We start from the raw sequence: 26,321 nt of genomic DNA, 5'->3' as shown, positions 1-26,321 counted from the left end.
CTCGTACCCTTCACCCCTCCACATCAGCTCTCCCCTGCCTCCCTTCCGAGCCGTCATCGCAAAGCCTGGCCGTCTTGCTTGCTTGTTTGATACGGTCTTTCATCGCTAGACTACACGCTCCATGAGGCAGGGACACGCCTGTCCTGTCCGTGCCGAACTGCAGCATCCAGACAGGCGCACACGTGGTCTCTCGGAACCTTCATCCAAGCTCTTTCCGATTCGAGCCAGCAGTAACTTCCGAGGCGCCGAAGGTCACACAAAGCAGTGTGCCACGAGATCTATAATTCTCTTACTCTTAACCTGGGTTGAACTCGATTCCATTAGAGTCTTCCAGATTTAACTAATGGCACCACCTGGCTCCCACCTCCAAGGTCCCATTAAGCGAGCAGTGCTAATTAAAGTAATTGCCAAAGAATAGAGGCGATGAAGGAGGTAACAGTGAAACAATGTTGCCGGCACAGGGTGGTTGGTTTTGTTTGTAGTTTGCTGGCACCAGAGACATCATTCCAGGGCTGGGTTCGCTTGGCTACAATAAACAATGGAGAGCAGGGGCGGGTTGGTGCTAAGAAGGGATGATCCGGGGGCGCCTGGGAGGCTCAGGCGGTTGAACATCTGACTTCCGCTCAGGTCATGATCTCATGGTTCATGAGTTCAAGCCCCGCACCGGGCTCGCGGCTGTCAGCCCCTCAGTGCAAAGCCCACTTCGGATCCTCTGTCCGCCCCCCCCCCCCCGCCCCTTCCTCACTTGCGCTCTCCCCAAAATGAATAAACATTTTTTTTAGAAGAAGTGATGATCTAAAAATGCGTCATTTCTGGTAAACCTAGAAGAGAAGATTATATACAAGCCAGCCAATGAAATTCAGGCCGTCATGATTTATTTCATTATTACTTTTTTTTTTTTTTGCCTGTTTTCAGTAAGGTATAAGGCATTAATTCCAGCAATTTTCTGCCCTTCCCACAAAAATTATCTAGTTAAGCTCTTAAAAGTTACATGGCAGTAAGTGAAGAAGGCCTTAGAACTTTTTTTCTTACATAGCTCCTGGACGTCTACATAACGTTTATCACGGGAAGCTTAACAAGCCATTGGAAAAAGTTTGAATAAAGACGGTGGTCGTCCATAACACAGACTAATAAGGTTCATTGCTAACATCTCCATCATTTCTCTTGGGAGTGCTTCTTTTTCTTTTGGTCACGTCTACAGTAATATTACTTGAGAAAAATCGCAAAGTTTAGAGCAAATGTAAACCAAGTCTTTGAACCAGAAATCACAAATTTTGCCTCTATCATGCAGTCTCTTGTAACGACACAGTTTCTAAACTCCTGGGAGCGCCTGGGTGGCTCCGTCGGTAAAGCGGCCGACTTGGGCTCAGGTCATGATCTCACGGTCAGTGAGTTCGAGCCCCGCGTCAGGCTCTGTGCTGACAGCTCAGAGCCTGGAGCCTGCTTCAGATTCTGTGTCTCCCTCTCTCTCTGACCCTCCCCTGTTCATGCTCTGTCTCTCTCTGTCTCAAAAATAAATATGTTAAAAAAAATTTTTGGGGGGGGGTCCTGGGTGGCTCAGTCGGTTGAGCATCCGACTTTGGCTCAGGTCATGATCTCATAGTCTGTGAGTTCGAGCCCCGCGTCGGGCTCTGTGCTGACAGCTCGGAGCCTGGAGCCTGCTTCAGATTCTGTGTCTCCCTCTCTCTCTGACCCTCCCCTGTTCATGCTCTGTCTCTCTCTGTCTCAAAAATAAATAAACGTTAAAAAAAATTTTTTTAAACTCCTGAACTCCACGGTCAAGATGTCCCTCAATTGCCTATGGTCACAGCCTTTCCACGTTCTGGAAATGTCAATATTATTGTTACTTTTATATTCTAGGGGTGATGTGTTTTTGCCAGCCAAAGCTTACAGATCAGAGATTCTCCAGGTGTGGTCCCCAGGCCAGCAGCTTCAGCACCACCTGGGAACTTACTAGAAATGCAAATTCTCAAACCCCACCCGGGGCCAATTATGTCAGAAAGTCCAGGGAGAAGACCCAGCCATCTGTGTTTGACAGACGCTCTAGGTGGTTCTGATGCACGCTCCAATGTGAGACCCCCGCGCAGAGCAGTGGCTCGCAACCCCCGGCTGACTCTGCTCCTCAAGGACGTGCGGCAGTGTCTGGAGATATTTGGGTTGTCAATAACTAGGGCACAGGATGCCAGTGGGCGTCTCGAAGCCAGAGCTGCTGCTGAACTTCCCGCAATGTGCAGACCCCCGTAACAAAGAATTATCCAGTCCAATATATCAAGAGTGCCAACGCTGAGAAACCCTGGGTAAAGGGAAGAACCTTTTTGACCAGCAGCCCTGAGTTTTAATAATGGCTTCCTATTAAAATGTTTTAATGTCTATTTACTTTTGAGAGAGAGAGAGAGAGACAGAGTGTGAGCAGGGGTGGGGCAGAGAAAGAGGAGGGGACACAGAGTCGGAAACAGGTTCCAGGCTCCAAGCTGTCGGCCCAGAGCCCGACGCGGGGCTCGAACCCACGAGCGGTGAGATCATGACCTGAGCCGAAGTCGGACGCTCAACCGACTGAGCCCCCCAGGCGCCCCTAATTACGGCTTCCTATTAGTTTTCACTCATTTTGTTTTTGGTGTGATATGTCCTAGGAAAGATTGTATTTTTGTGTTTACATTTTTGTTAAACTTGTTTTTGGTTTCTACCATGGTCATCTTTTGAAAGCCTCCAGGTCGAAGTCATGATTGTTCACCTAGATGTTTCAGTTTCCCGTTTTACATTGTACTTATTCAATCCGCTTGGAATGAATTTTGATGAAAGTTGTGAAGTAATGATTTAACAACTTCTTCTATTTCCTAACCAAACCATGATAGATAAGAGGATGTGTTTCACCACGACGAAAGAGCTAGCTAAGCGTAAGGACGGTTTATTCAGAATCGGCTTCACCTTCATGTGACCAAAAATTCAAAACCAGATTAAATAAAATATGTTTATGTTTCACATTTAAAAAAATAAGCGTGGGGCGTCTGGGTGGCTCAGTCGGTTAAGCATCCGACTTCTGCTCAGGTGATGATCTCACAATTTGTGAGTTCGAGCCCCACATCGGGCTCTGTGCTGACAGCTCGGAGCCCGGAGCCTGCTTTGGATTCTGTGTCTCCCTCTCTCTCTGCCCCTCCCCCATTCATGCTCTGTCTCTGTCTCTCAAAAATAAATAAATGTTAAAATCAATCAATCAATCCATCCATCCATCAATAAAAGTGTGATAGGCAGGCCAGTGCTTGTTTGGAGGCTCCACAATTACCAGGGATCTGGATTCCTTCAAGACATCCTGTCACTATGGTCCAAAAAGGCTGCCAGAGCTCCAACCATCACATTCTATCCCATGCAGCTTGAAGAAGGAAAGAAAAAGATGGGCCTCTTCTTCTTCTTCTTCTTTTTTTTAAGCTTATTTATTTATTTTGAGAGAGAAAAAGAAAACGCAGGAGGGGCAGAAAGAGAGGCAGAGTGAGAGAATCCCAGGCAGGCTCCACAGTGTCAGGGCAGAGCCCGATTCGGGGCTTGAACTCACGTACTGTGAGATCATGACCTGAGCCAAAACTAAGAGCTGGGCGCTTAATCAACTAAGCCACCCAGGCGCCGTGAGCCTCCTCTCTTTAAGGACATTTTCCACAGGTCACGCACAACATTGCTGCTCACAACTCATTGGCCAAAAACAAGTTAGCAGGGGGTTTACGCCCCACAGGAGAGAGGTGAAGGCGGTCTCCAGGAAGACCATTGTGCAGGAGGCTAGAAGGCCACCCCTGGATAGAGAGCCCCGAAGAAAAGACGAAATTAATAGAGTCTCTGACAAAGAATACTGAGAAGAGATTTATACCCTTAGTGTAGACTTTGGAGTTGAATTTCTGATTGGCACAGAGGAAATTAAGCAAACCTTTGAAAATGACGCATTGCTATTTCCAGGAAAAATAAACATTTGCTCAGGAAAGAATTCAGTTAGGAAAACTTTGGTTACAGTGTGCTAACCAACATGGTCCCCCCAACCACAGGACTTAAAACAACCAGATTTTATCTTTTGCTTATGGCTACACACGCACCGCCACTTGAAAAAGGGACTGTCCTCATCATAGTCACAAAAGGACCCAGACTGATGGAGCAAACACCTTCTGGAACGCGGGTAACTTGTGGTGCCTGGTGCAAACAGACCCCTGGAGAATTTCACATCACAATTAAATGCCCCGGAGTCTGTTGGCCAGATCAGTCACACGACCCCCACCCCCCGCCCCCCACGCCGCCCCGCCTGGATTCAAAGGGAGCAGAAAAAAGTCTTGCCACGTACCCTGAAGGTAGATCCCCAAATGTTTGACATCGAGCAACAGTGACAACCACACAAGGTCACCGGGAGTTGCTGTGGAAAATACAGATATAAGCATGATCGTGTAAGCATCGAACAATGATGTCTGGGAGGATGGCTGTTGTGGGAAGCGTTTACTACATCGAGGTGGGGGTGGCGAAGGGGCATTAGAAAAAGGAGTCCTTGGGGCGCCTGGGTGGCTCCGTTGGTTAAGCGTCCAGCTCTTGGTTTTGGCTCAGGTCATGATCTCACGGCTCGTGGGTTCGAGCCCCACGTCGGGCTCTGTGCCGACAGCTCGGAGCCCGGAGCCTGCTTCGGATTCTGCGTCTCCCTCTCTCTCTGCTCCTTTCCCGCTCACTCTCTGTCTCTCTGTCTCTCTCTCTCTCAAAAATAAATAAAAACAGGGGCGCCTGGGTGGCTCAGTCGGTTAAGCGGCCGACTTCAGCTCAGGTCATGATCTCTCGGCTCGTGGGTTCGAGCCCCACGTCGGGCTCTGTACCGACAGCTCGGAGCCCGGAGCCTGCTTCGGATTCTGCGTCTCCCTCTCTCTCTGCCCCTCCCCTGCTTGCGCTCTGTGTCTGTCTCTCAAAATAAAGAGACGTTAAAAAAATTTTTTTTTAAAAAAGAGAGAGATGAAAAGAAGAAAGCAGAACAGACAGGCAAAAGGCTTTTCAGTGTTTGCCTCGGTTCTTTGTTGGGGGTGGGGGTGGGCAGGGCACAGACTTATTTTTCACCATGAGCCTTGTGGTGCTTTTTGGCTTTTTAAAATATGTCAAATATTATTCTGGAAAGGCAAGAAATTAAATTTCAAGTTTCACGAGTGGGAGGAAATGCCTCGAATGTTTGATAGCAAGCGTCTCTTTATCTTTTGAATGCACAGCCCCACATGTCGCCCTCCTAGGACAAAAAGGGAGGAACGCAGTGAGATGCCATATTGGTGCTGTTGCCCCTCGACCCCGGGTGCTCAGCCCTGGAACAAATCCTGGGTCTGTTTCCATTTTCACAAGCAGCCAATAAGCACCGTTTAAGAGCAAAGCAAACTAAAGAACTCAATCACCCCCAAAGGAAGGATAATTTGCAGACTTTTCTGCTTCCAGCAACCATGTCTAATCCGGCGCTAACCCCTTGGAAGCACCACAGCGTTTCTAAGAGACAGGAATCCAGAGAATTCTACAACAACACGCTCCCCTTTTAAAAATGCAAATCAGTGGACATGTTTGCCGGCTCAACCACGGAATGCACTCCAGAGATTTGTCAAGAAGCTTCTGCGATGCTTCCAAATTCTTGGGATTGCTTCGTGCCTCCCTGAAATTAATAAGAGATCCCCTATTTTTTTTTCTACCTGGTAGTCATTTTCCAAGCATATGCTCGCTTGAAGAACGTGGGGGGGCAGGAGCTGTTTGGAAGGCCAGCATGGCCCTGTCCCCCTGCAGGCTTCTGGAAGGGCAGCCAACCCCCCGTGACTGAGACTGTTAAACTCTTTTCATTGACTCACATGGATGTAAATAATGACGAGAGTCTGGCATCTTCTCACCAGATGCCCTGCTTTGCCCTGCCTTCCTTCTGTCATCTGTGATGAAGGTGATGGCGGGGGGCAGAATACTCAAGGTAAGGGAACAAAGAATTTGTGATTCCACCTCAAGACAATATCCCGCTTCTCAAGGCTAACCTCTTGCTGCCTACTCCTATTAAGCACGTTGGAAACTTGAGAATTACCTCTGCCCTCCTGCAGGATTCTCCTCTCAGCTCCCTCCTCCCAGCCCAGGCAGATGGAGATCCTGGGCCAACTAGGGAGAAGGTCATGTTCTCAAAGGGGCAAAAACAAAGTCATGAATAATTTCCAAAACGTTGCCCTGTTTTGATGCAGTCGTTTGGATGTTTGCCAAGCGCCAAGGACCGTGGTGAACACTCGTCCCCCAGCCGGCCCCTGGGGAATACTGACCCGATCCCTTTCGCGCAGACAAGATGGCGGGACCCAGACTGTAGGGCCAGTGGCAGAGTTTATTGTGTTGTCATGCCGCCTTCCACACTTTTCATGGCCCTACGGGCGATAAAGACTCTCCCCTAGGGACACCACTGGAGGGCTGGGCAATCTACTGGTAGACGCAGAGCCTGGTAGGGAAAGGCTCAACAGGAATCATTGGGACTTTCTCCTTCCTTTGACTAAAATCTCCTTCCTGGCCTTCTTCATGGCCAAGCACCTGCTTTACCAGACTCGGCTCAGGCCCCAGCTGCCTGCACGGTTCCCTGCGGCTCACTCTTGCCCCTCTTTCTGCCCCACAGGCCCTCCAATGAGTCCCCAGGACTTCCTCTGTTAGCACGCCTTTCACATCATGTGAGGGCTGGAGTTCTCCTGTCTGTCTCCTCATTAGAGTGTGAGTCCTTTGAAGGAAGAGTGGCGTCATTTATTTTAAATAATTTAACAAGTGATGGTTGATGAACGAGTGAGTGCAAACATGAATGAATGAATGAATGAATGCATGCATGAGTTCAGGTGAGGAAATCAGAGTTTCCTGACCTGCCCCACTCCACATAAGCAGCGATGCCAGAACGGATCTGAATGTTGTGCCTCCTAACTTCTGATCCGGGGTTTTTCCCACCACCGCCTACCAAACCTGGAATGTTTTCCCTCTTAACCAGCCCCCTCTGCAACTCCGCTAACACTGGGCGAGCACGTCGCTTCAGTACTTGTAAGGGAACAGAGCACAGATGAAGGAACTCCGAGGGAAAAGAATTACACATCAGAAGAAGAGAACGGAGAACCCAGAGAAACAAGAGCAAGGAAGAGAGATGGTCAGCAAGACCAGCGCCTCCTTCAGGTGGTCACGTAGCCGCGATCCGGGGCTGAGGTTTGTCTCGTGGAAGCAATTTACAGGGCCCGGGACTCACGCTTCCTTTCTTCACATCTCGACACCACAGTTCAAGGAAGGTACGGAAGGAGTAAAGTATAATGGCTTTAATTAACGTCAGGAACTCCGAAAGGTCTGAGATGTCGCCCAACCAGGGACGGGCATGGAAGCTGTGCGAAGGTCCACCCTCCTGCGCCGGAGACGAAGGACAGCTTATTCCTGACGGCAGCAGCTGGAATATCCGCATGCCTTGTGTCGGTTACCTGAGCCCCAGCTCCCCCCAGACAACAGGAGACGAGCCAGATTACACCTGCTCCACGAAGATCCCCGCTCCTGGCGACCCCGAGTCTTCCCTGGCACACAGTAGGGCTCCCGACCCTTCTCTCCAGAGGAGAACGTTACCTTCATAGCAGAAAGTTAGCACGCCTGTCCTTGGTTTTGAAGGAAGACACTATCTCTACCTTCCAAGGCTGTTCATCGTATAACAATCCTTAAGGGGCACCTGGGCGGCTCAGGCAGTAGAGTGTCCGACTCTCGATTTCGGCTCCGGGTCAAGATCTCATGGTTCAGTTCGTGAGATCGAGCCCCGCGTCAGGCTCTGCGGTGACAGCGTGCAATCAGCTTGGGATTCTCTCTCTCTCTCTCTCTCTCTCTCTCTCTGTCCCTTCCCCCCCACCCCGCCCCATCAAAACCAAGTAAATAACTAAAACGTGAAAAAGAGAGAGAATCATTGAATAGTCAGAAACAAAGGCAGATGTGCAGAAACCTGAAAAAACGATGGATGATCGCCCCCCTCCCCCCAGGGAGCATCTGACTTCCGCATTCACTCAGCTATTGAACACTATCGAGCCGTCACATGCCAGGCACCGTGCTGCTTCCTGGCTGTACACAGGGAACAGACCTGACGTAGCTCCTGACTTCGGGGAGCTTGCACTTCGGCGGGGATAAAAAGCATTCATCCAAGATCCCACAAATGCACGCAAAACACAGTGACAAGGAACGTCAGCAGAGGCTCCGGGCACCGCAGAAGTCTATCGAGGGATGCTGCGAAAATGTGTCACCTCTGAGTCGGGCACACAGCTTCCCCAAGACAGTCCTGTCTCGTGCCTGTTGTCCCAGACTGACTGTTCACAGCATCCCTTCCCCTCTGCATGGTGCCCTGTGAGGAACTGGGGGGGGGGGGGGGGGGGGCAGGGCTCAGGGAGGGAGAGCGTGTCAGATGAGGCTACAAAGGTGAATAGGACAGGAGCACACGGGGCCTCGCGGTCTCTATGAATACCCATGGTCATTATCTGCAGAGCATCAAGAAGCTATTTAAGGGTTTTAAATAAGAGTGTCACATGATTAGAGGCTCCTGGGTGGCTCAGTCGGTTGAGCGACCGACTTTGGCTCAGGTCGTGATCTCACGGTCCGTGAGTTGGAGCCCCGCGTCGGGCTCTGGGCTGACGGCTCAGAGCCTGGAGCCCGCTTCGGATTCTGTGTCCCCCTCTCTCTCTGCCCCTCCCCCGCTCATGCTCTGTCTCTCTCTGCCTCAAAAATAGATAAAAGATTAAAATCAAGAGACAGAGTGTGTCACATGATCAGATTTTCGTCTTGAGGAGGACACTTGGGCCCAGATGGGGAGTTTAGAGGAAGTGAAGAGCGAACAAGGAGGGTCAGGGCCCATCGCTGCCTCTGGGAGGAGACCAGTAGTGGTCGAGGAGAGAGTGGTTAGATTTCAGAGACACTCAGGGGTACGCGAGAGGAGAGAGGCCACCAAGGAGGACCCGAGGATTCCCGTCTGGCATGGCGGGTGGAAACACTGGACAGTGTAGCCAGAGAGGCAGCGAGGAAGCGAGGCCAGCGGCTGAACAGGCATGGAGGTCAGGTGGCGGGTCCGGGCTGGGGTTCTTCACCAGAAAGTCAACATCACAGGGACAGTAGCTGAAGCTGTGAGCGTGAACGAGAGGCCCCACAGCGGCACGAAGAGGGAGCCCAGGCCAGAGCCCTCAGAAAGCCAACGTGAATAGACACGTAGGGTGGAATGGGTTCCAAAGGCAACCGGCAAGGTGCCGTCAGAGGTACGAGGAAAACCAGGAGGCTGTGGCTTCCTGAAAGCGAAGCAAAGCCAAGAGAAGCCAAGAGGAGAAGGAGACGGGAGCTACCAACCGTGTCGAATCTGCTGGGTCAGGAGGGAGGAGGAGGAATGAAAAACTCCATTAGATGTAAAGACATTGGACTCGCTGGTGATCTCAGGAAGGCGTGTTCTGGGCAGGAATGAGGGCCGAAAGCAGCCTTGGGGAGGACTCGGCCCTGAGCCAGAGGGACAGAAATGGAGGCCGCGAATACAGGGACCTCTGTGAGAATCCAGACGACGAAAAGGGGGGACAGAAAGGCCAATGGAGAGACGGAGGGCAGAGGCTTTGCATTTTGTGGCTAGGAAAGGTTAAGAGCAGGTGGAGCTCTTCTAGTGGGAACCAGTCAGTGGAGACGGGACGAGGTCAAATAAGGGTGGGGAGAGAGTTCACCCCAGGTTCCTGAGACGCACAGAGCTGAGCAGGTGGCGTCCAGGGCGCAAGAGGAAGAACTGACTTGGAGAAGAGGGGGGCCGGGCCCGGGTGGTGGTGGGGAGGAAGGAGGAAACCCCGGGTCCAGGTGTAGGGCAGTCTCCAAATCTGGAGGAGGGAGGTTGAGTGAGCGCTCACGGGAATGGGGAGGTAGGAGGCCGGGCCATTTGCCAAGAAGGAGATGGGGGAGGCGGGGCCGGAGCTTGGGAGGATGCCTGGTGTGGCCACCGGAGTGGGGGGAGGGGGGAAGGGGCAGAGGAAAGCAAGGAGGGTCGGACAGAGTTTATGTGTGCCTGCACACGTGCCCAAGCACACACACTCAGGACACGATCCAGTCTCCACCTGCCTTAAATTGTCTCTCAAATCCAGCCGGCCGGGCCTCCTTCCTCCCGCCCGGTGTCCGTTCCCGAACCATCCCTCACCGGGATCAGCTCCTGATGAGAGCAAGCAAGAGTGTCTGCCCCTCAGAGGGCCGGGGGAGCCCGCAAGGGGGTGGAAAACTGCTCACACTCACCACTTCACATCCGTCCTTCATCCCCGCTTCATCTACAGAAATGAGTTCAGAGCAACCCAAATGGCCGAGAAGAGAAAGCACGTCAGTGTTTCGATCAAAGCGGTCTCAACTTGCTTATCCAGGCAGAGGCCCGCTCCGAGGGTTTCGGGGAGCAGGGGGCTGGGGAATGGCTCAGGTCGAGCTCTCCTTTCTCTACCCTCTCAGCCATGGGCTGTCCGTGTTCCCTGAGAAGGTGAAAGAAGGAAGAATGGGTCCAGGCACGTTGGATCCAGGGGCGGGCGGTGGGTGCTGCTGGGTGAGAGCGAATTTATCTTCCCCTTTCAGAGTGTAAAAATGCTTCCTCCAAGTCAGAGGGACTTCGAGTCTGAAAATGACTCTTTCTAACAGGGAAACTGTGTCACCTACTCACAGAAGGATCTGAAGAGGAGAGCTGACAAAGAAGGGACTTAAATCCAGGATTGTGGAGCCGGAAAGCAAAGTGCCATCAGGAGCGGGAGGAAATTGTTCTCCTGACCTGGAAACGACCCTCACTTGGAATGAGTCTCCTGCTTCCTGACACGCCAAGGGCAGGGGGGCTCAGAGCCTGGGGCTTTGAAGGGCTGGTGGGGTGGTGGGGAGGGAGGTGGGAGGCCTGCAGGGAGCAGACAGCAGCCCCCCAGCGTTCCCGGGGAGGGGGCTGGCAGGGGCATCTGCAGGGGCTGCCGGAGCCGAGGCAGGAAGCCCGGGGTGTCTTCAGTTCGGGGTCACTGAAGGCCCACGACTCAGAGTGAAGCATCCACACACACCGCCTAATCCGCCTGAAGGCAACTGACAGCGGGGCTTGAAAGGAAAGCATTTCTGGAATAATCCCAGAGCGCTGCAGTTTCTGATGAGCAGATTCTAGGAAAAGCAGAGAGCCTGGGGGCCGGCGGGGGGCGGGAGGTTTCTCCAGAAGCCCTCCCCACCAGCCCGGGAGAGCGGATTCTCTCTCATCTGTCACTCATCTCGGAAAGAATTAACCAGACGGGGCCATTTGCCAGCGCTGAGATGGAAAAGGACAGAGGAAGCTTCGGGGGCGGGGCAAGGACAGCAGGGGGTGGCAGGAACCGGGAGGCAGTGCCCAGCCCCTCACAGTGGATCAGGCTGGAGTTGTGTGGGTGCTGGAGGGTCTGGGCTCGCTCGGACACACTGCTTTCTTCCGCATTTACTTCCAAGCAGGACGGCAGAATGGGCCCGTGCAATTTCCCTTTCATCCACACAAAATTATTGCAAACCCTATTTCCCCCACCTCACAGCTCAAAAAAAGAAAAACAAAAAAACCAAAAGGCTACTAAAACTCTTAATTTGGGAGCTATGTCTGGCACCTGGGTGTCCCCGTCGGGTAAGCGTCCGACTTCGGCTCAGGTCATGATCTCACAGTTCGTGAGTTCGAGCCCCGCGTCGGGCTCTGTGCTGACAGCTCGGAGCCTGGAGCCTGCTTTGGATTCTGTGTCTCCCTCCCTCTCTCTCTGCCCCTCCCCAGCTCACGCTCTGTCTCTCAAAAATGGAAACAATAAATAAATACAAACAAGTCTCTGCGCTCTGGGAAGGGCCACACGCTGGGGTTGAGGTGGGAAGGAGCCGTCAAAGGCGCACATCAATGCCACCATCCGTCCACAAGGGTCCCCTGTGACCCTACAGGGGGCCCCGTCCTCTCTATTTACACAGGTAGAGTTGCCTGGAGGCGTTTGGTTTGTTTGCAGTTTCCTGGCAAAATCTCTCCCAAGGGTGAATTTCACAGGCTAGCCATAGGGTGACACGTTGTGCCCAGAACACCGAAGTTAAACCAATAAGTGACAGGCAGATACAGTAACTAACGTGGTGGGCGGGGCGGGTGGGTGCTGGGTGAAAGATACAATAACTAACTTCGTGGGAAGATACAATAACTAACGTCGTGTGGGTTTGGACTGCCTGCGGGGCCCTGGGCTCTGCAAGGTTCAGCATCGGGATTTGAACCCAGGCGAGCTGGTTCAAGTTTGTTCTCTTCACCACTGGCCCGTGGCCTCTTTCCCTTACCTCAAACACTCTTCCCTGGAGGAACCCTCGTCGAGAGCCCTCAGCTGGTTCCAGAAAATGCTTCCCTGCTCTCTTCCCCAGAGCCCCGTTGGAAGCCCTTTCTGTATGTTCCCCTGCAGCCCAGTGCTGAAGTGCCCGCCAGAGGGCAAGACTCAGGACTGAAACACTGGTGGATTTGCCTCTTCCTGTAGACGGTGAGGTCTCTGAGGACAGGGTCGGCATGATATCCGGCACTGCAAGGCGCCCCATTGACGCGTCTCAGCGCGCGGATTAATGAAACGATGAGAAAGACCAGGTCTTGGTCCCGCGAGAGCCGCGAATCCAGGGGGGGGGGGGGCGGGGACAGATCGGTGTAGGAGGACCCTGACCCCTCACAGACGGGCTGCAAGGGTTGCGGCCAAGTTGACAAGTCAGGTGCCAAACCCACGTGGGGAAGGGCTGGTGACCTCCGCCCAGGGAAACAAGGAAAGAAGCGATGATGTTTAATTAGGGCTGAGTAATAGCTTAGCCAGGCGAGAAGGGAGACGAAACAACGCGAGCGAAGACAGCTCAGGACACGCTGGAGAGCGGCGAAGAGTATTCCACTTCCGTCATACACACACCTAACCGAGCTCCTGGGAGAGACCAGCGTCGTCTAGCTACGGTGACTAACACAAACCAGTAGGAACGTCTCTTCGCTCGGGAACTCCACGCAGAGGGAGCGGGGAGACCACGGTAGGAGCTGATAGCCACCACTTCCCCGGCCAGGATTCTGGACCAGGAATGGATTACCGCTGTGCCGAGTGCTGACCACCGCCCCCCCCACCCCCGCCCCAGTCTGGGCCTCTGGGTAGGGGCCTGGCCAGGGCTTGTGGCCTCCAGAAGCCTTCATCTAGCACGCCGGTGACCCCCAGATATCAGGAAGCTAGGGAGTGGGGGATCCAGGCAGGCTTTCTGGAGGAGGCGATTCTTGAGGCGGGCCCTGACAGTGGAGTAGGAGCTCACCACGACAACAGGTGGAAGAGACTCCGGACAAAGGAACAGCGGAAAGTGGTGACGATAGAGATGCTGAGCCCGCGGAGCAGTTACCCAGGGCCAGCTGGACCTGAGACTCCCCCTAAGCTGTCTTGTTTAATCCTCTTAACCCTCCGAGGTAAGGACGAGGGTGGGTTTGAGGTCCTTTTGCAGATGAGCAGATCCGGGCACGGAGAGTTTGTGTAACCTCTGCAAAGGCACACAGCCAGCCAGCCAGCAGTGAAGCTGGGATTCACGGCCAGCGCCCTTGTCCCGCAGTCCCGAGCTGGGGGCACCGCACTGCCACCTGTTCAAGAATCCACTGAGGCACGAAACCAAAGAACGGAGGCAGGCCACGGGGAAGGGAGGGCCAGGTAAGTCACGTGGTTTCCCTGCGCTGTGGAGCACTGGGCACTAGGAGGTAAGAAACGGGCTGGGAGGAGGACACGGCATTCGGCCCAGGCCGGGAGGGCCACACGGGCAGCGGCCCGGGGTCTGTGTGAGACGGCTGTTTCTGGAGTTTGGGGACTAGACGGAGAGGTCGGACCAAGTGTCCGTGGAGGTGGGTAAGGGCCGGGCTGCTGACGGTGCAAAGCTCCATTTTGGGAGCTGGGCAGGAATTAACAGAGAGCCATTGAAGACTCAGGAGCAGGGCCCGATAGGCTCCGGGGTGATGTCAGGAAGACAGTCTCAGAGTCGAGAGAGGAGGTGAGACTTTGGCGGAAACATGCCTTGGAAGGATGCTGCCGTAATCCGGCCTTGCGGGAGGCCACGGGGGCTCACGATCTAGATTACCTGTGATCTGCTGCTACGATCGCTTCGCGGTTTATATGTTCCTTTTCTGAAGATGTGCACCGTCGCAGGGAGGGGGGTCCCAAACACGGTGTCCGGCTCCCCCCTACACGCCCCCCACCGAATGCTCCCTGACGTGTCCCGCCAACCCCACACGCCTGGCTCCCGCCTGTGGACAGCAAGCAGTGCCCATCTGTAGCCACTCAGACTTCGCTCTGCACCCCAAGGAGCTCCGCCAGGCGTCTGTGCAAACACCAGAGTGGTCTCGTGAGCAGAACTGGGGGGCGGCAGATTTCCTCCATCGATTGCGGAGCAGGTGCTGCTCGGATCCTTCACGGGATCGCTCCCTGCTTAGCGTGCGTCCCACCACTCCTGCACCCGTCCCCACACTGGGCAGACTGCGTCGTGGTGTTAGTTCCGTTGCGTAAATCCATCCCGTCTCCTCTGGGCGATGGTAAGACGGTGGAGGGCAGGGGCCTCCCATCGCTATCATCTACCCTGAACTGATCTTATTACCCAGGAAGGGCTCACACGTAATGGAAACGCCTTGTACGTGTAAGGGAGTGAGGGCGGCTTCTCCTGGTCAAACAAGACTCCCGTAGCAGGAAGAGACTGATTTTTGCAAACTGATGGCGATAAAACGTGTTGATCAGAGCAGAGCGCACGTTTCTGAACAGCTATTCTGAATTCTGAACCCAAGTCTGAACAGGATCGAGCTGGGGGGGGGGGGGCTTTGGGGCGCTCTGGTCTGATGGATGAATGGGGCAGGCCACCGAAGGTCGATTTTCCCCTAGAGATTTCCATCTTCAGGAGAATAAAGGCCCAGGTGGGAAGGGAAGGAGGCCGCTGGAGCGTTTGTGTCTGAATCAGCTCCAGCTCGGCCGAGGGCCGGACTTTGGAGCCTTTTATTTTTGAGACAGAGGCTGCGGGCAGAGGCTGTCTCCATGGCAACCAACAGCTCAGTCCCTACTTGACCCAGAAGAAGCTGAGAGGGGTAGGGGGACACACACTCCCTCAATTCTCCCTGGAAAAATGTGCTGGCTTTGGACCAAGAGGATCCTGCCTTCATCCAGGAAAGCATGTCCCAGGCAGGGCTGAGGCTCCATTATCACGTGGGGTTGTGGACAGTGGACATCCCTTTGGCCCCCAAGATAAACCTGGAGAACCTGTTGTGAGCCCACAGGGGATGTCCCTAACCTCAGAAATAACTAGGCTTGTCTGAGAGGTGGTGACATATGGGGGACTTCTTAGAGAAGTCAGCTCAGGTAACCCTGGGAACGAAATCCCGGTAGAAACAATTCTGACTAAACTAAGGGATTTGAGGGACGCCTGGGTGGCTCAGTCGGTTGAGCTGCTGACTTCGGCTCAGGTCATGATCTCACAGTTCGTGGGTTTGAGCCCCACGTCGGGCTCTGTGCTGACAGCTCGGAGCCTGGAGCCTGCTTCGGATTCTGTGTCTCCCTCTCTCTCTGCCCCTCCCCTGCTCATGCTCTGTCTCTCTCTCTCTCTCTCTCTCAAAAATAAACATTAAAAAATTTTTTTTAATAATAAAAAAATAAACTAAGGGATTTGAAGCCTTCTCCAATGCAACTGACCTGTGTCCAGACCACCCACGTGGCCAGAGATCCAGACACCATCAAGCCCCCAAGATGGACATCCCAGTGACCGAAGGGAAGAAACCACCACCACGGACCCATAATCTCAAACCCTGTGACTTGAATGCGTCACACTCACTGGCATCTAGAGCTCTTTGTACTCCAGAGGCTCTGGAGAGAGGGTACCTCGTGCCCAGCTCCCCTTTTACCTTGGCTCTGACATGGAAAGGTTGTTGTTCATTTTTTTTAAAACTTCTTATACCAAGGCTAGGGCTGGAGACATAATTGGTTTTCGAGAAGCGTCAGTACAAAGCTTGTCCTTCGGTGGAAGAGGCCATCTTGTACTGTTTTGTTTACAGTTAACCTACATAATCCTAGCAGTGATATATGGGGACCTCATTACCCATTTTTTTTTTTAATTTTTTTTTTCAACGTTTATTTATTTTTGGGACAGAGAGAGACAGAGCATGAACGGGGGAGGGGCAGAGAGAGAGGGAGACACAGAATCGGAAACAGGCTCCAGGCTCTGAGCCATCAGCCCAGAGCCTGACGCGGGGCTCGAACTCCCGGACCGCGAGATCGTGACCTGGCTGAAGTCGGACGCTTAACCGATTGCGTCACCCAGGCGCCCCCTCATTACCCATTTTTGTCTTATTTACCGTAGGCAAGAACTTCCCCACTAGGTAAGCGATGGTTGTGTTGTTCCAGAACTGGGGCTTCTCCGTTTCCTTACCTCTATCAACAGGAGCACGGACAAGTCCTGGAGTAGAGGGGTTCACGGACCAGTTTAGACTTCGGCTGACTTGACCAGGATCTTCTGCGGGCTCCAGCCCTGCCGGTTGGGGGACCTGAGATCCGTTTGAGACCTGGGTACAGTCAACAGCCAGACTTGGCAGGGACCCCTCTTCCTGTGCTGAATCTGGAGTGTCCTTGCATGTGGGAGGCCTAACGGGTCACTTCACCCCGCAGCCCCTTCCTACTGGAGCACCTCTTTGGCCACTGCTATCGGAGGGATGTTTCCATTTAGGTGTCACAGAACAGACATTTGTCTTGAGTATCCTTTTTTTTTTGCCCTCTTAAAGCGAGACTAATTTAACTCCAGTTCGGTTGAAAACTTCCTAGGGGAGAAAATTCGGTCTACTGGTTTGGTATAGATAAATGGATATGAAACTTTTTAAAAGTAAAGATCATTGTCTTTAAAAGTAAAGATCATTGTCTTGAGTTTCACGTGAAGCTAGTGTCACCGTATTTTGACTTTCTTGTTCAGGCCAGGCGTAAAACTTTTTTTCCCAGGAGGTGGAAGGATTTTAAAATTTTCTATACGAAATCATCCCCCCACACGCAAAGGGCCGTGTGTTTTTATAAATACAGGAAAACCTTGGATTGCGAGCAGCTTGTTCTGTGAGTGTTCCACAAGACGAGCAAACGTTTCTAATAAATCTTAACCTGATAAACAAGTGAATTGTCTTGCGATGCGAGTAGTACGTGACACCGAACGTCACATGATCACAACTGAGCCAATGGTTCTTGAAATTCGCTTTGATATACAAGCGCTTTGGATGACGCGCATGTTTCCAGAATGAACTATGCTTGCAAACCAAGGTTTTACTGCCTATAACTCAGTAAGGAAAGAACTAGAGAAGCCGCCGTTTTATTTCTCCTCTTGCCATGTGCATGTTTGGGCATCGTCTTACGCACTGTCTCAGATTCCCCTGGTGTTTTGTTTTGTTTTGTTCTGCATAGTGTTGTGTCTACCTAAGGAGCTGAGCTGACCTTTCCACAGAGAGGCCCTGGAGTCTAAAATGATCAGGATCGTTCGCTTATTTGTGTCTTCTGTTACACTCGCGTCTCTTCTTTGTGTCGACAATAAAAATCCTTACTGCTTTCTCAAAAAAAAAAAAAAAAAAACCACAACTAAGTAATTTCATTTCATTCTCACCGTCGATAAAATGACCAAAGCAACACATGACAGTTCTTCCTTGTTATTTAATTCATTTACACGCTCATTGAAGCCAAGTTGCACATTACCAGCGGTGGGGCACAGGACAGCAGCTCAGATTAGACGCACGTTCCGTACCTGTGCTATTTCCTACACCTTAACGTGTTAGAGCTACACCTAACGTAACGACTTTGAATACGCAAAACTCACGTAGAGTGGCGGTGCAAAGCCAGCTAACAGACAAGCCAAGCTGAAAACACCCAGCCAGTCCTTCTCTAACACCAGTGGATTTTGAGTATCTGTCCAGGTTCTCTGTCACGAGCGCCAATAGGAGACGTTCTTGTGCTGCTGATACTGATGGGCATGTTGACGTCTCTCTTAAACTAATAAAAACATGGGCAACGGACATAGGAATCTGTGGGCAAATGCATTTTAGCGGGTCCACCGACAGTTATGCTAACTTTGGTCTTATGAGAGGTTTGCAGTGCGATTTCCTGATTTTGTTCAAATTCACTACTTGAATGAGGGTAAGAGGCCAAGACTGTTTCTCCCCACACAGTGGTATTTATCCAACGTGCCACACACTTTATTTTTTCCCGCCAGCACAGAGAGTACATAAATCTCTTCTTGGTGGCTTCAGAAAAGGCAGATATTCCAGTTGCCGTAGTGAAACAAAAGTAATGTTCTCCCACTAACAGAGAAATTTTTGAAAATTCCACTCATTGGCAGTTTTTGCCACATAAATTTTCCATCTACTTTTAGCATCCAAAACCATGAACCCATCAACCCTTTTGAAGGGGATTCCCCTTTAAGCCATCAATAAAGTTTAAGTAAAAAATAAAAGTATATAATAAATAAAAATAATATAGTCATTCCCATATATTCGTTCCTTGCCAGCATTCTGAATGTTGTGAGTAATCATTTTAACTAACGCCCAGACAAAATGATAAGACACTTTTGGGGGGGTTCGTACTTTTGTAGTTTTTCTAATTAGATGATCTTTTAATAGCTTCCTTCTACGATTTCCTTCTGCAGCCATTGAGTTTATAGTGTATTCAAAGCGGAGAAAACTAATCCTGGACATTTAAAGTGCCTTATGTTCTTTGAGCACATCTTTTGGGCAAAGACACCACCTCTTGCAGAGAAAGCCGGAACGAGAAGTGTCTGATGAGATCATCTCCCCAATTCTATACCGATAACTCCACTACCTGCGATATTCATAGAAGTATGTTGGTTTCTGCCTAAACTAAGGGTTAAATATAATGTCTTATGTTAAAGAGTTCTAAGTTCATGGATCTTGCAACTTAGACGAAAGTTAATAACTCCTATTTGCTATACAATTATGAAAAAAGCCTCGTAAATGGTTTGATCATAAATACGCACTCCTGCGGATCCAGCCACGGGAAAATTTCCCAAGTGCAGGAAAAGATTCGTATGCCAAGATGCTTGTCCCACTGACCAGTTGGAAACAGCCTTCAACGACCAGCGCTACGGAAATCACCGGAGGTTGTATATTATGCCATTATTCACATAATGTTTTAGAAGACCAGGAACGTAACAAAACATCCTTGATAAAATACTCAGTGAAACAGCTTATACAAAATCGTGTATGTAGTATGATGACATCATGTGCAATTTTAAAAGATAGATAAAACATGCATAGAGGAAAACAGATTTGGAAACGCCTCCTAAAACGTTAGCAGCGATTATCTTGAACCACTAACAGGAGTATTTATAGTCTCTCTACTTGTCTGTGTAGTCTGAATTTTCTACAACATCCATGAATTATCTTTACCGGGAAAAGAAGAAAGAGGAGAAAGGAGCCTCCACTGAAAACAAAATCAGGGGTACCTCTTAAGTTCCCATTTTTGGGTGATTATTCACACCGTTAAGAATGGGGGGCTCCTGGTGAGGGTAAGAGGGTAAGACGTTGCTACATCACTTCCGCTGAGAGATAAAAAGCATAATGAGAAGTGAGAACAGTCTTTCCTGAGCAGAGGGGGCCCCTCTTGTCCTGGCAGGTTTTAGAATCTGCCCTGACTGGGGAGACTTTTTAACGACATGCCGACTAATTAGTCACCTATTCCCAAAAGGGAAATAGCCGGGGATCAGTTGAGTTAAACAAACCAACCGTCCAGGAGGGAACGCACGACCGGGTTCTTCTTCCCGGGAGAGATATTCTGCAACACGCAGGGGTCAGAAGTAGGGAAATCGAAGGAAGATGGGGGGGTTCAGGATCATACTCCGATCACACAGCAAGTCCGCGGGACCGAGACTCAGGAAGTAACCGGGCAGCCTTGAGGGGAAGCTCTTCCTTAGTGCCCATCTTCCTGTGTGAGACCAACCACACGTCCGTTTCTCAGATTTGAGCACACTGGGGTGATTAAAGCCATCCACTCGGTACCCCGGGCCTGAACAGTTCTTACTGAGTCCTCAGTAACAAAACTGTTCATCAGCACTTGACTTTTTCCCACGTAGATTTCTGAGGTCACCTGTGAAACAGAGAAAGAGCACCGATTTAGGAATGGATTTCCCACTTCCTTTCTCAGGACACGATTTGCTTCTAAATTCACTGGTAACGTACTGGTCATGGGTCCAAATACGCTTCCAAACGTGGATTTTCTTTTGGTACTGAATTGGCTACCTGACCACTTTCTTTTCTTTCTCTTAAAGGTGCGCGTTCTGACCAGTTTGCTCTGAGGACACAATGACCACAGGTGAGTGACAGAGGTTCAGCTCAGCCCAGGTTAAGACCCAGAGTGGTTTTGAGTGCTTTATTCACTGAGTGGTTTTCCACTAATAAAAGGATGAATTGAAGGAGCATCTAGGTGGCTCAGGTCAGTTGAGCATCTGACTCTTGATTTGGGCTCAGGTCGGGATCCCAGAGTCACGGGATCGAGCCCCGCGTGGAGTTCCACACTGGGCGTGAAGCCTGCTTAAGATTCCCTCACTCTGGGGCCCCGAGTGGCTCGGTCGGTTAAGCATCCGACTTCGGCTCAGGTAACAGTCTTGCATTAGTAAGTTTGAGCCCCCGCATCGGGCTCTGTGCTGACAGCATGGAGCCTGCTTCAGATTCTGTGTCTCCTTCTCTCTCTTCCCCTCCCCTGCTCACACTCTGTCTCTCAAAAGTAAACATTAAAAAAAAAAAAAAAAAAAGATTCTCTCATGTTCTCGCTAATAATAAATAATTTTTAAAAACAAAAGGGTGAATGGGAAATAAAGTTAAAAACTGCAACAACTTACTGAAATAAAGTTTTGTCATGATCCCCAAGGGAACGTCACGTTCTTTCACTGACCTAGAATTTCGGTGTGGCAAGGGCAAGGATCAATGGATTATTGTGTAGGGATCAAACCATTTCCGGTGACTGCCTTTCCCCCTCAAGCCTCGGGTCCTCAGGTCCACTCTAAGTGCAAAGGTCTGAGGAAACGAATGGCAATGGCTTTGTGCTGTCCCCAGTTCTTAATTCCTTTCAACCTTAGTGTGCGAGAACATAAAATAGGTGGACAGCCATCTGTTGATTCTATTCCAAGTTACTGGATCAACTTGGGGATGGAGAGCCTAGACGGACCAGTGGGTGAAGACCTGTCCCTACCAAAGCCAGTTCACTCCCACCTGCAGCTGCATTCTCTTTCCTTGCCCTTCCCCCCCAAAAGATTACCGCCACCCCCCCCAGAGAGAGAAGCATAGAGAGACACTACAAGAATAATGCTTTAGGGGTGCCTAGGTGGCTCAGTCGATTGAGCGTCTGACTTCGGCTCAGGTCATAATCTCACAGCTCGTGAGTTAGGAGCCCCGCGTCGGGCTCTGTGCTGACAGCCCAGAGCCTGGAGCCTGCTTCTGCTTCTGTGTCTCCCTCTCTCTCTGCCCCTAACCCACTCACATTCTGTCTCTGTCTCTATCAAAAATAAATAAACATTAAAAAATTTTAAAAAAAAAGAATAATGCTTTAGCAGCATGTAGACGGCTGCCTATAAAATTACATTTTCAGTGAACTTCAAAAGGATATGCCAGATAGATAACAGAAAAGAAAAGAAAAAAGAAAAGAAAGAAAAGAAAACGGGTCTTATATTGAAAAGAAAAAAAATATACAAAAAAATTGGGCACGCCAAATTCATTGTTTCTAAAGATATCAGTGGTGATGAATTTATAGGATTTCTGTTTTCTCATATATTCCTCTTCTTCTTTCTTCCTTCTTTTAATGTTTATTTATTTTGAGAGAGAGAGAGAGAGAGAGAATGAGCAGGGGAGGACAGAGACAGAGGTAGAGAGAGAAGCAGGCTTTATGCTGCTAAGGCTCTATGCCTTTCTGATTGTATACGACATGCAGCCGTCTTGCTCTAACAAAGTCCTCCATATACGATCCATAATTGTCAGAACCCAAGGGAAAGTATGGAGTGACCAGAAATATTGAAAGGAGCCTAACGCAACACAATTTCCCCTGTAACACAATCCGCAATGAGAAATTTTACAGTGTAAGTGTTTAATGCACAGCCTGTAATCAGTGGCTGAGCCTCAGCACAGATCCTGACACAGGACATCTGTGAGAAGTTCATGGGCACTCAGTAAACAGTAAGGGAAGGGAGGGAAGGGAAAGGAAGGAAGGAAGGGAGGATAGAAGGAGGAAGAGGGAGAGGGAGTCAGGAAACCTTAACTGCGTTTCCATTCCTTGCAATTCACTTTCTCAACAAATTCTAGTCAAATGGAATCCCCACTGCTGTTTTTTCCTATATCTACACGTTACCATTTTAACACTTAGGTTCAGAAGTTGGACAGGCCATGGAAACACAATATTGAAGCAAACGGTAAGATCACGGAGCAAAGCCTTGGGTCCAACTGCCAGTTCCCTGAATTACATGTTTACCGTGCAACTGAGCTACGGCTGAAAAGCCTTGGATGGCTCACTAAAACATTTGTTGGTAGGAAAAACATGACCAGCATACATTTGTCTATCCCACAGCAATAAACATGTATAGTGTATAGTGTATCATGAGAATAAGGTACACATTTTAGGCACTGATCCATAAAAATATCCATAAAAGAGAATGAAGTAGCAAGGAAAAATGCCAAGTCTTGAACGGGGGGGGCCTTGATGCGATGAATGCCAAAAGAGCGACGTGGTTTGGAAGTAACTTTCGAAGATTCAAAAGGACATTTGCACCCTATCGCTGCCAGTGCCAACCTCTGTGGCAGAGCATCACTGATGGAAAAGTAACGTGAGTCCAGGCTTCGCTCCTTCCTTCCTATATCCCTACATTGTTTGAATTTTGGTAACAGTGCACCATTTTCAAATCTGATGACACAGGAAAATAAAAGAACCGAAAAAAATATCATGATTTTATTTTATTTATTTATTTCTTAAGAATAATTTATTGTCAAATTGGCTAACATACGGCGTGTAAAGTGTGTTCTTGGCGCCCGGAGTAGACTCCCATGATTCATCACTTCCATACAACACCCAGGGCTCATCCCAACAAGTGCTCTCCTCAATGCCCATCCCCCGTTTTCCCCTCTCCCCCACCCTCCCCCCCATCCACCCTCAGTTTGTTCTGTGTATTTAAGAATCTCATGGTTTGGGGGCGCCTGGATGGCTCAGTCGGTCAAGCGTCCGGCTCCGGCTCAGCTCATGATCTCACGGTTCGTGGGATCGAGCCCCACGTCGGGCTCTGTGATGACAACTTGGAGCCTGGAGCCTCCCTCGGATTCTGTGCCACTCTCTCTCTCTCTCCCCCCCTCCCCTGATCACGCTCTGTCTCTCTCAAAAATAAATAAATGTAAAAAAAAAAAAAAGAATCTCATGGTTTGCCTCCTTCTCGGTCTGAAACTATTTTCCCCTTCCCTTTCCCCATGGTCTTCTGTTAAGTTTCTCAAATCCCACATATGAGCAAAAACATATGATATCTGTCTTTTCTGACTTATTTCACTTAGCATAAAAAAAATCACGATTTTAAATTAGCCTTAAAATATGTAAATTTTCAGAACAAAAATATAACCCATTAAAATGACTTACCTTGCTGTAATTAGATTTTTCTCCATTAGAGTCCATGAAGTTCTATTTGATTTTATTAGCAATCTCTTTCAGAAGACCCTTGAGATCATTAATCTTGAAAGGGGAGGGAAAAAAAAGTAGAACGGTCTTAAGATGAATTTTCCAACTTTCAGTTTTAAATTGTGACTTTTCCATGAAACAGATGCATATACCAAATAGAAAGTATGACACATCTTAGGACAGAGTGAGTAGCGTGTGATATGGACCCTGTCCACTGCTTACTTTCCAAAATCGTGTCACTAGCCAATACTCATTAGCACCAGTTAGTGGGAGCTTTTCTCAAAGGTAAATCAAAAATGGTTCCCACGTTGAAATGATAGGTTTTAACAACACAGGGAAATAATGTGTAGAGATAATAATGTCATGTGCGATGAACACTAATAAAATTATAAGATACTAACAAAGTTTCACTCTGAAAGAAGCATAATACTAATAAAAATAATGTGATATAATACTAACGAATCAAGTTGTTGCAAATAAAGTGTCCACTCCCACCAAAAAAGTATAAATTGTAAAACAATTTAAGTAAAAGGCAAAATAAAATTACTTTCAATATATGCATCTTTCGCAAACTTATCGCACAAGACGAAGGAAGCTTATTCTTTTTTTTAAGATATTTTTTAAAATGCTTATTTATTTTTGAGAGAGAGACAGAGACAGAGCACGAGCAGGGGAGGGGCAGAGAGAAAGGGAGACACAGAATCTGAAACAGGCTCCAGGGGCCGAGCTGTCAGCGCAGAGCCTGACGCGGGGCTCGAACTCCCGGAATGTGAGATCATGACCTGAGCCGAAGTCGGAGGCTTACCCGATCGAGCCACCTGGGCTCCCCGAATGAAGCTTGTTCTAAATTACATGCCACATCAGCGCACTCGATAAAAGCTTGCGTATTGGGGGATAGTAGAAGGGCTTTAATAAGCTGTGCAAAGCGGATGCCAGATTCCCAGAGCTTGCTCAAGGAATAAGTGATGATCCCTAAAGTTCTCCGTGGTTGGAAAGGAGAAATTTTTTGTTGCTCAGAAAAGAGGGCACAGGATCCAAGAGGGAAGAGAAAGGGGAGGGGAGAGGGGAGCAGGAAGAGAAGGGCGGAGAGAGGTAGTGGAATCCTGTGTAGTTTGAGGGCTCCCTGGGACCCACCCAAATTCTCCCCAAACCTACAAAACTCATGGTGTCGGTGGGCTTCTGGTAGGAGCCGGCAAAGGGGCTGAGCTCCCCGGCCAGGGGCGTGAAGTGGGCGGAACCCGCAAGCTCTTCTCTGAGGCCTGCACGAGGGGGCGGACGGCCTTCAGCTATGCTTTCGGTTCCAAGAGACTTCCTCAGCCCCCACCTCGCACAACCCCGCGGCGCAGGCCCACCGTCCCCACCGACAGTGTCACCGCCAGGCCCTCGGCCGTCAGGAGGTCTCGGTCCCCAAACAGCCTGGGCCGCGGGAGACAGGTCAGCCTGTCCGGTCCCCTGGCTCTCCCGATGACCTCTGACCCAGGCCTGGTGGTGACCAGGAGACCCGAGGCTCTGCCCCTGCCCCTCTCTCCCTCCAAAGCCACCCCAGGGGAAGCCACGAGGGAAACAACACGACAACCAAAACCAGCCTGCCTTCTCCACACACACAACACCCAGACAAGGCCCCCAGCCGCCTCTATTCCCAAACCAGACTGTCCAAGCTGCTTTTGTGGCCACCCCGAGGGCTCGGATTGGTCTTTGAAAGCATCCGCCAGGTATGTCCTCCTCACGCTGAGGCTTCCCCTGCCCAGGAAGAAAATCCAACTCGAAAGAGGCAGGTTCCCACACAGGGCGGCCCGGCCACCCCCGCTTCCTCCCACTCAGAGCCGTGCCTCGTTAGCTGCCCGGAACCCTCCGTGCTTCTCTGAACTTGGGACCTTCACAGCTGCTGACCCTGCCCCCTGCTGACGCAGACACGGGCGGCCTGTGGGACGCATGCCGGAGACGGCATGCAAATCATTGTCGCCGTCGCATCCCGCACACCTCGGCTCCTACGACCAGCCCACCCCACAAAGGATCCAGTCGTGACATTGGGGGGGCCACGTCTGCTTTGATGGCACTTAGCCCCAAGCCTGGCACGTAGCAGGGGCTCCTTCAATATTATGTGCTATGTGACCTAGGCACAGAAGCAGCAGACGACATATTTAAATATAAAAATACATGAGGTAGGAAAGTGAATATATCATTTACGGATACGTATACTCTTTATTACACATTATATGTCTAATATAAATCCTCAATCTTAGAATACTATCCTTTCATGTATTCTCTTAAAATTCCCCAAATTGTCTGTAGTCTTTAAAAAATATCCAGCAGGGCACCTGGGTGGCTCAGTTGGTTAAGCATCCGACTCTCAGTTTCGGCTCAGGTCATGATCTCGTGGTTCGTGAGTCGGAGCCCAGCGTCTGGCTCCATGCTGACAGTGTGGAAGCTGCTGGGCATTCTCTCGCTCTCCTTCCCTCTCTGCCCCTCCCCTGCTGACGATGTCTCTCTCTCTCAAAATAAACTTTAAAAAAACGTCCGGCACTTTTCTCTTCCCTCCCCGTTGATTATAATCCTGATACACATCTTTGCACGATCATCCATGCACAGCCCTCAAGTCCAAGAAAATAGGAGTCTTCCCAGCCCCTCAATTAACAACAAACAACACAACTTCAGAAGGAGAGCAGCTGTAACAAAATACAC

General features: G+C 50.2%; 1 protein-coding gene and 1 long non-coding RNA gene across 2 annotated transcripts in view; both read right to left on the bottom strand.

The window, feature by feature from the left end:
* Positions 1-7,268: 7,268 nt before the first annotated feature.
* On the bottom strand, positions 7,269-7,763 carry LOC123596969. The gene is made up of 2 exons (XR_006711899.1): positions 7,582-7,763; positions 7,269-7,442 (listed from the first exon to the last, which is right to left on the bottom strand). It is a non-coding gene; the product is annotated as an uncharacterized LOC123596969 (long non-coding RNA).
* Positions 7,764-17,568: 9,805 nt separating this feature from the next.
* Positions 17,569-26,321, bottom strand: part of LOC123599665 (transient receptor potential cation channel subfamily M member 8) — a 60,782-nt gene continuing 52,029 nt past the window's right edge. The window contains exons 17-18 of the mRNA XM_045481799.1: positions 23,601-23,693; positions 17,569-20,084 (exon numbers count right to left, since the gene is read on the bottom strand). Of these exons, the coding sequence (XP_045337755.1) occupies positions 23,643-23,693 (51 nt within the window). The 3' untranslated portion in view covers positions 17,569-20,084; positions 23,601-23,642. The remainder of the gene's footprint in view (positions 20,085-23,600; positions 23,694-26,321) is intronic.

This window comes from Leopardus geoffroyi, chromosome C1 (assembly GCF_018350155.1).
Source record: "Leopardus geoffroyi isolate Oge1 chromosome C1, O.geoffroyi_Oge1_pat1.0, whole genome shotgun sequence".
In the NCBI taxonomy this organism is placed as follows: domain Eukaryota; kingdom Metazoa; phylum Chordata; class Mammalia; order Carnivora; family Felidae; genus Leopardus; species Leopardus geoffroyi.
The sequence above is the reverse complement of the archived record's forward strand: the minus strand, read 5'-3'. Positions and strand labels throughout refer to the sequence as shown.